Genomic DNA, 12,639 nt, shown 5'->3' with positions numbered 1-12,639 from the left:
ATATTAGTGTCATGGGCTTTAGCATCTGTCTGGGCTCAAATTCCAGCCCTACAGCTCAAGCTGTATGAACTTGAACTGGTTATCAAAACTCTATGAGCCTCTGAGCATCAGTTCTCTCACCTGTGATACCTCAGTAATACTTTTATTGGAGGATTGCATTGAGAATTCATTTAGCTCATTCATGCTTGAACTAGGCACATGTTAACGGCTATTATTATTAGCTCTAAAAAAGGTGGGACTAAGTGTCTTGGTTCCCTCTGGGATTTTTATGAAAACTATGAATGTTTCCTCAGGAAAAATATACATGGGACATTTTGCATATGTTTTCAAGAGTCTACCAATCCCTTAAAGCTCCTTCATAATTAAGAGCAGATGAGAGGGGATGAGATCCTGTGTCCAAGGGGAGAGGTTGGCTAGATAAGCACAAGGACAGTTGATACATCTGAACAATTGGTAAATTTGCTCATGGGAGGATTTGGAATTCTCTTCTGTGTGCATCTATTTTCTCACTGAAGGAAGAAGCAAAGCCATTAGTTGAGAATGAGGAGGGCAGGGAAGGTTGGAGGCCTACGGTGAGAAGAGTGAATGGAATAATTGTCTGGGAGAGCGAGGAAATGAATAGCGTAGGGGAAATACAGCAGGACTGCCAGGCAGCACTGGGGCCCCCCTGAGGTTTGTGATCACAGATTCACAGTGAGACGGGATAACTGATGAGCACAAATGCAGAGTGGAAGGATCGTGGTGTGTAATCTGGAGAACCATAGGCCACGTGCTGGCATGCAGACCCGCTGATCCTGGGAAGGGGTGGGAGCTCCATCATGGGAGGTTCATGAGTGCTCTCCCTTCCTCCACCTCCCCACTCCTCTCTTCCCTGTCAGGAGCTGGAGGAATCAGAATCTTGGTCTTCCATTGCCTTGGGGGGCGGTGGTACCCTTCTGTGATGGGCAGGGAGGGAATCTGTGCTCTAGAATAGATGCTTTTTCCTCTTTCCACCTACTGCTGTCTCAGGTAGCTGTATTACTTGTGCTAACTCCATCTTAGGTAACTGCATATCTGGCAATGGAGTGTTCTGTTGGATTATCAAAGTGTCCTTTGATAAGCAAGTTATCTATGCATTTAATACATCATTTTCTAAGGAAAAAGTACTTTGTGCATAAAAAAGCATGTTCATACTGAATTGCCATGACTCAAAGGGGGAAATATATGTCTTATTTCACTTGCCTTAAAGGGTAGGAAAATACAAATGAAGGTAAGGGTGTAACTTTCCTTGCTCTTTTTGGAAAAGTGTATAGATCAGTTTTTCTACATACTTGCATCCACTGGTAGCATTTTATTTTCTCCATCAACTTGTTTCTGCCAAGGACTTGAGAATAGGAGTTGCTGGCAGTTTTCTTCCCATTACTGCCAGAACGTGCACTGTGATGAAACACGACCCAGGGAAGCCACAGAGCAGGAGGAGCGCCAGCAGTTTCTGCCTCTCCCACCTCCATAGGATCTGGGTTTCTCCTTTCAAGATCGGGTTCCAGGATCAGTGCTCTTTCCCTTCCTCTTTATATACAGCCCTTTGTTTCTCAAGCAAAAGCCTACTTTGCCAGCCAGTGTGGAGGTCCAGGCACACCCTACTCAGGTGGGAAATGAAGAGCGCTGTCCTCTCTGCTCCTCATTGTGGACAGGCAGTGCGAGATATCAGTGGGCAAAGATAGGCTTTCAAAGTCAGCTAGACGTGAGCTGAAGTGCTGATTTATTGCAAGTTGCAATAATTCTTCTTAGTCTTACATACAATTCCTCTTCATCCTCGTCTTCTCCCTCATCTCCCTTGTCTCCCTCCTCTTCCTCCTCCTCTTCCTTTTCCTCTTTCTCCTGCACCTCTTCCTTCTTTTCCAGGGTGTAAACCTATGACAATAGCATCAAAATCAAACTGGCTTCAACCATAAAGATTTTATGAGTTTGTGAAATCAGAAGTCAAAGGTAGGATGGCTTCTGGTGACCTAATCCCGTGGCCCTTGCTCCCTATATTTGTGTTTCTTTAGCTCTTCTCTCCCTAGTGGACTGACTTAATTCCCAGGTTCTGGCCCTTGTATCTTTTAGGAAGATCCAGAATGTCTTCCAGAAGGTGAGGAGGAACTTTAGCAGAAGCCCCAGGAAGCCTCTCCCTGGTCACAGTGGGTCATGTGACAGTTTCCCACCCTCTGGAAAGGAGGATGGGATTGCTTTTAGACAGCTAAGACCCACTGGAGGAACTGGGGATGGGTTCATCCTTCTCAGAGACTGTTATAGGGGAAGAAAAAAATCCATAGAAAGATACTGAGATTTTGTTAGGAAGAAAGAAGGAAGGAATGGATGCAAGGCAAACAACCAACATTCCAGTCTCCCCGGAGCTGGTGCACTGCTCTCCCTGAGCACTTCTGCTTACCGAACAAGTAAGCTCCCTTCTCCGTTTGGTTCTGGGTTAAAACTGTTCAGCCAGCTGGCCCCAGAGGTCTCTTATATCTCCTAAAGGTGTCTTCCTGAAGTAGACTTTCTGGGCACACAGCCTATATGAGAGTTTTAGAGACTCTGCCTTCTCCATGTGTCACTCAGTCTTTCCTGGTGCTTTTGGTGGCCTGGCTTTTCTGGACAAGATTTGTATTTTTCTTTCATTCATTCTCTCCTTGGCACTCTCACCATCTGAAGCTTCTAGGCTCCCATTCAAGATTCCTGTGCTCTGCCCAGGGGGTCACCCCTCCCAGGAACTCATCTTCTGGTCTTTTCTTGTTACTGACTCTGGCATTAACTTCAAAAAATCTAAAACCCACCTGTGTTTGATTACCCCCCATCCCTTACATCCAGTCCTTTCCCATTCCCATTTCATGTTTGTTGCTATCATTCAGGGGCATTAACTGAGTAGAGACCATGTGAGGGCAGAAACAGCAGCCCAGGTGCGTTCAGCTCCGACCGCTGCTGGACAGAGCCACAGCTACCATTCTTTTAATGTGACAAAAAGGACTCCCCTGGAGGGGAGCCTACCCCGCCTACAGGTTGGAAGATGAGGTTCCACAGTACCCCATCTACAACATGAAGACCAGGTCTGCTTGCTCTGTTTTGGGGAGTTGCTGCCACTGGGGAAAGGGAGAGAGTTATGTCCCTAGAATCACATCCTCACCAGTGAATAATTTCAGAAAATTTTAAAGCATAGTCCCAGTTTTTCAAAACCACAAATTAAAAACTGATTTACTGCAAGGTTGTTTTGCACTCCTGACAAGGACTATACATCATAATCTGTCAAACTCTTTCCCTCTTAGAGGGAGCATGTGTTATTGTGAATGAAGAGGGCAAAGCAGGCTCCTTTCCTCTATTCTCTTCTGGAGGCAATGTATTTTGTGTCCCCTGGAAAGAAAAATGGCAAAACTGGGCAATTATAAATGCAAACTTTAAGACCTTTTACGTGTGTTCATGCACTTGTGAAAGGGTCAAGGATCGAAGTGACATTAGTATTACTATATTAGCCAACTTTAACAGAGAACATACTATGTGCCAGATATTAAAAGTAATAACTTATTTAGTCTTCACGGACTGCCATGAGGATAAGTGGTATTGTTATTATTTATGTATGGAAGCTCTAGGACCCAAGATGAAGTAATTGGTTCAAGTTAACACACTTGGTAAACAGCAGAGTTGTTTACAAGAGCAAATCTGGCACGTTGTCTCCAAAGCTCTTGTTCTGTAAAGACTCGCGCTTTACTTGGAAGTCTCCCCCTCCACCCCACCGCCCTGCCTCACCCTTTTAACAGCACATCCCTTGCATGATAGTACATTGCGTTACTTCTCTTACCTTTAGGATGATTCCTTTGTTGTCTGCCTTCTTGGCTCCTTTTATGATTTGTGTGTCCTTTTCCTGTGGAGGGAAGTTTATGCCATCAAGGAAAGGTCTGATGAGTGTCTGGGCCCGAGGGAGGAACTGGGCAGAGTCAAAGAAAGGAATCAGACTAGATGAATTCAATGAGCAACGCATTGATTTCAGGGCAGCTGGAAGATCCCAAGGGCTTAGAAGAGAGTGGTCCAGAATATTGACAGCTAGAAATTTATACACAGTAGGCTTAGTAAGAAGTCAGACTCAGGGGATGGGGCCACAGACCTTCTGTTTCTCACCTTGGCTTGTCCACCACCTGATTCACTCTCTTTAATCAAAGTTCTAGTGAGCAGATCGTCTATATGCCTTTCCCAGCATTGCTCTTTTGACACATCTTTATTTTGTGTCTGTCAATCCTGTGCTGGCTTTCGATCTTAAAGGGCTCCTGGACCTTCCTGGGTGAAATACAAAAAGTAAATCTTAGAGCAGCTGTTTCTTCATTTTTTTTTTATGCATCAAGAATTTATTGAATATGTACTATATTTCTGATACTGCCTTAGGTTCAGGAAGTTATTTAAATGATAAAGAGAGCTTTAGCCCCTCTAGAGAGGAGGCAGAAAAGGGGAAAAGGCAACATTTTAATTCTACAAATGTTTGTCCATGAGCAAATGCTGGTTCACCTCAGGTGGTAACGTTTGTCTTGACCTCAAATCCAAAGCAGGTGATAAAGTTTATTTCAACCTTAATTCTAGACCATTTCTTTTCATTAGAAGATTTAGTCTTAGTCAATTGTCTATAGATTCAAAAGTCCATGGATCAGGCACGTGTCTTCACTGCTGTATCTCAGCGCCCATCACAGAGCCCGAGATGCAGCAGGAGCAGCAGCGAGCATTTATTGAAAAGGATCACTTCTCAGAAACTGCTTTGTAATATTGGTATGCTCTGTGTATGGATTTCTTCTGCCCTTTCTCCCAACTTGACTCTCAGCTCTTTCAAGCTTTGTAAAGTTTTTGTTTGCAAGAAGGACCCAGGAAATAAAGAGATTCCTAGGGAACTAAAAAAAACTTTCTGGAGGAGAGAGAGGTTGACCAAGATGCTGACACAGGAGGCTCCTGAATGCCTCTCCTCCCACAGACGCACTGACAGCTTTACATCTATAGCCACACACAGAGCAATTACCTCTGAGAGAAATCCAGAAACTAGCTGAGTGACTCCTACACAATGGAAAAATGAGAAAATACCCACATTGAAATGAGTAGGAAAGGCTGGAACACACTCTTGCCATAAACGTTGGCACAGCACCATACAAGCTGTGGGATGAGGTTAGGGGAGCTCCCAACTCCCTGCTTCTCCCTGAGGAGTGGAGGGTTTGGAACCCACACTTAGCTTCCTGAGTTTTAAGATTCCCACCTGAGGACCAGGCCCCCAAAACATCCCGCTCTGAAAGCCAGAGTCTTGTGTCCTTGAGACTAGCAAGACTATAGCAAATCAGGAGCAGCTGCTTCCAAGGGCACAAACACTCACCCTGTCTGTTCCCTGGGGCTCACCATCTCCCACCATCCAACAAAACAAAAGAAAACAAAAACAAAAACCCCAAAGCCCCCAAACAAAAAAGAAACAACAGCCCCTTGCCACATACACACAAAAATAATTCAAAAATGGGCAAGGATATGGGGAAAAGGAAACCCTTGTACGATGTTGGTGGGAATTTTTTTCCACCATGGAAAGTAGTATGGACGTTCTTTAAGAAATTATAAACAGGTATACCATATGATCCAGCAATTCATTCTGGGTATATATCCAAAAAACCCCCAAAATGTTATGTCCAGGAGACATCTGTACTCCCATGTTTATTGTAGCGTTAATCACAATAGCCAAGATGTGGATGATCTAATTTTCCGTTAATGAATGAGTAGTTCAATAAAATGTGACACACTCACAGGGATATTATTCAACCCTCAAAAGGGGAAATCCTGTCATTTTTAACAGCATAGATGAAACTGGAGCACATTATGCTAAATGAAATAAGCCAGACAGAGAAAGACAAATACTACATGGTATTACTTATATGTAGAATCTTTAAAAAAAAAATCAAACTCATGGAAACAAAGTAGAAAATTGGTTGCCACAGGATGGGGGCTGGAGTGAATAGGGAGAGGTTGGTAACAGGGTGCAAACTTTTAGCCTTAACGATGTGTAATATCTGAGGACCTACTGTGTAAAATGTGACCATAATTGATAACTGTATTGCATAAAATTGAAATTTGTTAAGAGAGTAATGCTTCAATGTTCTCACCAAAAAGAAAAATAAAAGAAAGAAAAAGTGTGAGTATGTGAAGTGACAGTTGTATTAATTAGCTGCATGGAAGGAATCTTTTCACAATGTATATGTATATCAAGTCATCACATTTATATTTTAGATATCTTACAATTTCATTTCTCTATTATACCTCAGTAAGCCTGGGGAAAAAAACGTCCCAGAGCCTTTTCCTAGATTGATGGGTAGTGGGAGAGTGAAAACACGGGAGCAAATTCTGTGTGAAACTTGTGCTTGGAAGTGGAATAAAACTGAGTTAAACTTTCATCACTGCATGTGAGGGGATGCTCAGTTTGTCTAATGAACTCTTCTATTTTCTCTTCCTGTTGTCTTCAGCTGTAGGAGATCTGTGGCAGGAGAACACGTGGGAACAGATTTCAGAGCTGGGCATGAGTGGATCCTGACAGAAAACACCACCTGGCATCTTCACAGCTGTCACAAGTGTGTGAGAAGAGGGGCGAGGAAGAGGTGAGAGGTGGGTAAAGGCTGTGGGCGGAGTTAGCTGTTTGCTCCTGTGTTTGTATACGTGGGTGAAAACATACAATGACACAGCATACTGATTTAAATTTGTTTTAGCATCAGAGATAACAGTCTCAGAAGAAAGATGATCAACTTTCCTGTTTATTAAAAGTCAGGCAAGCGGTGATTGAAAACGTTTAACTAAGACTCTTTGGGGGAAATGATGCTGAACTGTCTTTGCCCATGGGGCCGTGTCCGGGTTCCGGTACTCCATCTGCGTGGGGGACACCCCTCTCTTCTCTGCCTTCTGCCCCACTAGCTTGTGGCCATTATCCATTCTCAAGGTTAAGCTTGACAGGGGTGTTGCCATATGGAAGTCTGAGAGTGTGAGAATCTTTCCCTTTTAGTCCTAATTCTTTTTTTTTTTTTTTTTCTCTTTCTTTCAACCATGTGAAAGTAATTCTTTTTGGTCCTAATTCTGAATAATACAGGCGACCCAACCTGTATTTTCACCCATAAAACCAATGCGATTCTCATGCCTTCATTCTTTTCTCCTTATTGAGCCTCTGTTTCCTCATCTGTAAAATGGATGAAACTAGATTTCAGAGTTCCCTTCCAGCTCCATTCTCCTGTGGCATCTGTGATCTGCCTCTGCTGGGTAGAGGGCCAAAGGAGATCACTAATGGAGTATCTCATTTGAAGTAGCAAATGAATTTCTGAAAATGCGTGTGTGCAGAAAATTGTATTTTAGGCATGCCAAAAATTGTTTTTAAAGGACATTTTTAGTGACTTACTTTGGAAAGTTCTTTTCTCCAACTTCACCTAATTTGAGGTGTTTTGATAGCTGGACTTAAAAACACCACTTATCTGTTGTTTTCTGTCTATAAAGTACATACTTGTTTTACCATGTGCTTGTTAAATGATAAAAGCATCAATAAAAATCCTCTACCTCCATGGTGGTGTGGAAGTCATCTGTAGAGAGTTAAATATCCAGCACTGGCCTCTGAGAGAGGGCCTGATGTAGCAGTTGTGTATGTAGATTAAACAAAGGACAAAAAACAAGTTCTTAAGGACAATATTTTAATTGAGTACAAGGAGCAGCAAATTTATCAAGTGATATACTGAGTGAATTTTTATTCAGTGGACTAGAGAAGGCACCATCTCCTGTAGTAAATTAAAGAAGACAGTTTGAAGGACATTAGGATTTATGGACTACAAGCAGAAAGGAAAATGCTTCATCAGTTTGGGGAGAAGACTTGGGCATCTGATGACATCTGGATGACTTGAAGATAGTTGTGGGCTTAACTCATTCTGAAGAAGATTCCGTTTTCTTTATTGTGGTAGGCAGAATAATGGCTCCATACCTAATTCCAGGAACCTGTGAATATGTGACCCTACATGGCAAAAGGGACTTTTGCAGATGTGATTAAGGTTAAGGACCTATCACAAGTATAGATGCTCAACATCGCTAATTATTATAGAAATGCAAATTAAAACTACAATGAGGTACCACCTCACATTGGTCACAACGGCTATCATCAAGAAGTCTACAAATAATAGACGCTGGAGAGGATGTGGAGAAAAGGGAACCCTCCTGCACTGTTGGTGAGAGTGTAAATTGGTGCAGCCACTATGGAGAACAACATGGAGGTTCCTTAAAAAAAACTAAAAATAAACTTACCATATGATCCAGCAGTCCTACTTCTGGACACATATCCAGAAAAGATGAAAGCTCTAATTCAAAAAGATACATGCACCCCAATGTTCATAGCAGCACTATTTACAATAGCCAAGACATGGAAGCAACTAAATGTCCATCAACAGATTAATGGATAAAGATGTGGTGTATATATATACAAAGGAATATTTCTCTGCCATAAAAAGAATGGGATAATGCCATTTGCAGCAAGACGGATAGACCTAGAGATTATCATACTAAGTGAAGTAAGTCAGAGAAAGACAAATATCATATGATATCACTTATATGTAGAATCTAAACAAATGATACAAATGAACTTACTTACAAAACAGAAATAGACTCACAGACATAGAAAACAAACTTATGGTTACCAAAGGAGAAAGAGGGAGGAGAGATAAATTAGGGATTTGGGATTAACAGATACAAACTACTATATATAAAATAGATAAACAGCAAGGTTCTACTATATAGCACAAGGAACTATATTCAATACTTTATAATAACCTATAGTGGAAAATAATCTGGAAAAGAAAAAAATATATATATATAACTGAATCACTATGCTGTATACCTGCAACATTGTAAATCAACTATACTTCAATAAAAAAAAAAAAAAAGGTTAAGGACCTAGAAATGGGGAGGTGGGCCCAGTCTAATCCATGAGTCCTTAAAATCAGAGACCCTTTCCTAGAGGTGCTATCACAGAAAATGTCAGAGAGATGGGATGTTACTGACTTTGAAAATGGAAAAAGGGGCTGTGAGCCAAAGAGTGCTGACAGCCTCGAGAAGCTGGAAGAGTCAACAAAACATATTCTCTGGAGGCTCCAGAAAGGAAGGCAGCCCTGCTGACACCTTGATTTCAGTTGATGAGACCTGTCCTGGACTTCTGACCTCGAGAACTGTCAGGTATAAAGATACGCTGTTTTAAGCAACTAAATTGGTGGTAATTTGTTACAGCAGCAGTAGAACACTAATGTAGTTACTCAAATTCATATCCACATAAATAAAACCCCCGACATTTCAATGTCAAACGGCTTTACAAAACAGAATCAAGATTTTATCTGCCAAATCCCTTATGTTATGTTCCATCAAGGACGTGTTTATGTCTTACAATGCTCAAACCAGATCACAAAAAAATTGGTGCTTCTTTGATTTTTCTGACCGCCTGTGGCCTTTCCTTGGCTCATATAGGCTGACTTTGTGTTTTTCCTGCCTCTTCCTTGGTAGACAGCAAGCTCCCTTTTGGGGATGGTTACTCTCAGTCTTTCATCACTAACCTGTCCTAAAATCCCTTTAATTTTGTACCTTGCCATTTGAATTGTTTTTGAGAAGTGTTTCAATGTTTTCACAGAGCATACAATATTCTCAGCTTTTCCTTGAGAATTCCTCCTTTAGCTTATCATGCTTATTATTTAAAAAATATATTTTGAGTGACTTATAATTTGTTGGGTTTTTGTTTTTCCTCCTTATCAGATGCTGTTGGCCTTGAATGTTGAGACAAGGTGTACTGTCTCATTTGAACACATTTTGTGTGATGGGATGTGCAAAGAACTCCTCATTGTAGGGATTCCTAGGTATAGAGGCATCCAGACAAATATTTCCTACAGGTTCCTTCTGGGTCTCTCACTTCAGGAAGACTGGGTGACCTGTTTGTTTATCTAAAGGCTTTAGCCTCTTTCATCCAAAGGCAAGAGTAGAGCCAAACTAAGTAGCCTAGAGTAGGACCAACCAAGGGCCTCACTTTTGCCCTGCTTAGCCCAAAGGTGAGAGGCATCCCAAAGCAATGGGTTCGTGCATCACCATGTTATCTCGCTTGGTGTAAAAAAGTAAAGAGAGTAAACTGTCCCAACCCAGCTTCCCATATCAGTTGAATACTAAGAGCATGGAAAACATCTAAAGGCCTTAGAATTCCATCTCTGTAATACACCCAGAGCACCCACTTCCGTTCTAGCTGTTTCATTTGATCTGAATGTTTGTGTGCCTCCAAAATTCATATGTTGAACTGTTAACACTCAATGTGATGGTATTAGGAGATGGAGCCTTTGGGAGGTGATTAGTTTTGAGGATGGAGCCCTTATGAATGGGATTAGTGCCCTTATAAAAGAAATCCCACAAAGCTCCCTAGCCCCTTCTGTTTTGTGAGAACACAGCAAGAATTCTGCAACCTGGAAGAGGGCCCTCACCAGAACCATGCTGCCACCCAGACCTGGGACTTCCAGCCTCCAGAACTATGAGAAGTAAATTTCAGTCCATAGACTTTCTAGAACTTCATCACCCAGGAGCTTTCTTGTCTCTGTCTTACAACAGTCTGAGGCTCCCAGCATCCCAGTGCACTTTTCTACAAGAAGAATATGACTGCCTCTCACCCACTCCATCATCATGGTCCCTGGAACAATCATCCTGGTTGGGAGAATCACACCTAATAAGCATGGCCACCTGCGGCTTTCATCAGGTGCTGTGACTTGGAATAACTCCTAGAGAAGGTGCTTTGGTGACGCAGGACACATCTGGTCCACTGATTCACATGTCCCACTCCCACTCCTCCTCTTCATACCTTGTTCTACAGTCTAGTTTCTTGCCCATCAACTGGTATATCATTTTTTTGCTCTGTTATCTTGCTTTAATTTTTATCACCTTTTTCAGGATACAAGTCCAGGTTTTCTCTTCAGGAATTTGTTACCACAATTAAGAGGCATCCTGGCCTATGTTCTACTTTGGACTCTAGGCATCAACAGACTAGACCCATTTCTTGTCTTGTCCTTAACACCATCAGGAACTATCAGGAGCAGGAGACATTGGATTCCACTGTTTCTTCTAGCAATAGCTCCTCCATTCTATAGGTTGTGACCCTATTTACTTCTTAAAATGATCATTCTGGCTACTATGTGATGAACGGAAGTCATAAAACAGCAGGAGACAAAGTTGCATGACCACGGTCCAGGGGAGAGACGGTTGTGGTTTGAACTAAAGTGGAAGAAGGAGAGTTTATGAAAAGTGATCAGATTTGGCTTGAATTGTGAAATTAAAGTCAGTAGTATTTGCTGTGGATGGGATTTGGAGGATGAGAAGAATAGAGAAGTTAAGAATAAGTCAAAGCATTTTAGTCTGACTATTTGATTAAATGTTGATGCCATTTACTGAGCCAATGAATACTTAGGGAGGAACAAGTTTGAGGAGAGAGAATAGGAAAGAGTCATCTCAGTTGAGCTCTTGGTAGCATTTGACACACGTGGGTATTCCTTTCCTAAAGCCTTTTCTTCAGTTGCCTTTGGGAAACATCTTCTCGTGGCTTTTCCGTGCTTTACTCACCACTCATTCTGTTTCTTTTCTAGATCCTCCTCCTCCTCCTCCTCCCAGTCCACAAAGATTGTAGTAATGTAAGGCTAGTCCTCATTTTTTTCATCATTTTCTGGATATATGCCCAGGAGTGGGATTGCTGGATCATATGGTAGCTCTATTTTTGGTTCAAAATGATCTTCTTGAGTCTGCAAAAGTTTGTGTTATCTCCTTTTGCCAATGTCACTTTTTAGAAAGCATTCTTTGATGTAACATCTATTTCTCCTGGGTGTGAAACCATTTCTTTGCTTCTCAATAATTGCCTTGGTTAAAACATCCCACTGCTTTAGATCTCTATGAGAGACATTTCCTGCTTTTCTGTTACATCAAATCATTGGATATATACTCAGAAACTGAAAGGGTAAATTAGACTGTACAACTCATAATGAACGGAGGTGCAACAACACCATCAGTACTAGCCTAGAAAACAATGGAAACTTATCAGATGTATTCATAAAGTATGATTACACAATAAGTTCTCATATTTCGTTTTCTTGAAAGAAGAGTCATAGTGCTTTCAGGAGGTGAACCATGTTCTTGATATTGGCCAAAGTCACCACGTGCCTTCTTTTATACAAAGAAGTAAAAGCAAAGGTTGTGTGAGGTCCTAGGAGGCAGCAAAATCCTGGCTACCTCCTAGGACATACTTTAATATTGTGGCACTCAGAGTCGTGTTTTACTCTGTGGTTACTTCGGCATAGCAGTAGTTCTCAACCCTTACAGTCACCAGGGGAGCTCCTTTTTTTTTTTTCAATTGAAGTATAGTTGGTTTACACTGTTGTGTTAATTGCTGGTATAGCTGGTATACAGTACAGTGATTCAGTTATATATATATACGTGTGTGTGTATGTGTGTGTGCATTCCTTTTCATATTCTTTTTCATTACAGGCTATTACAAGGTATTGGATTTTGTTCCCTGTGCTATACAGTAGAACTTTGTTGTTTATCTGTTTTATATATAGTAGTTTGTATCTGCAAATCCTGAACTACCACTTTATC

At 41.6% G+C, this 12,639-nt stretch overlaps 1 protein-coding gene across 1 annotated transcript in view; it reads left to right on the top strand.

The window, feature by feature from the left end:
* The window catches only part of UBE3D (ubiquitin protein ligase E3D), a 261,385-nt gene extending 254,765 nt beyond the window's left edge, over window positions 1-6,620 (top strand). Inside the window, exon 10 of the mRNA XM_032484518.1 lies at window positions 6,483-6,620. Within this exon, the coding sequence (XP_032340409.1) occupies window positions 6,483-6,488 (6 nt within the window). The 3' untranslated portion in view covers window positions 6,489-6,620. The remainder of the gene's footprint in view (window positions 1-6,482) is intronic.
* Window positions 6,621-12,639: the final 6,019 nt, after the last annotated feature.

The sequence above is a fragment of the Camelus ferus genome, chromosome 8 (genome assembly GCF_009834535.1).
Source record: "Camelus ferus isolate YT-003-E chromosome 8, BCGSAC_Cfer_1.0, whole genome shotgun sequence".
Classification (NCBI taxonomy): domain Eukaryota; kingdom Metazoa; phylum Chordata; class Mammalia; order Artiodactyla; family Camelidae; genus Camelus; species Camelus ferus.
The sequence above is the reverse complement of the archived record's forward strand: the minus strand, read 5'-3'. Positions and strand labels throughout refer to the sequence as shown.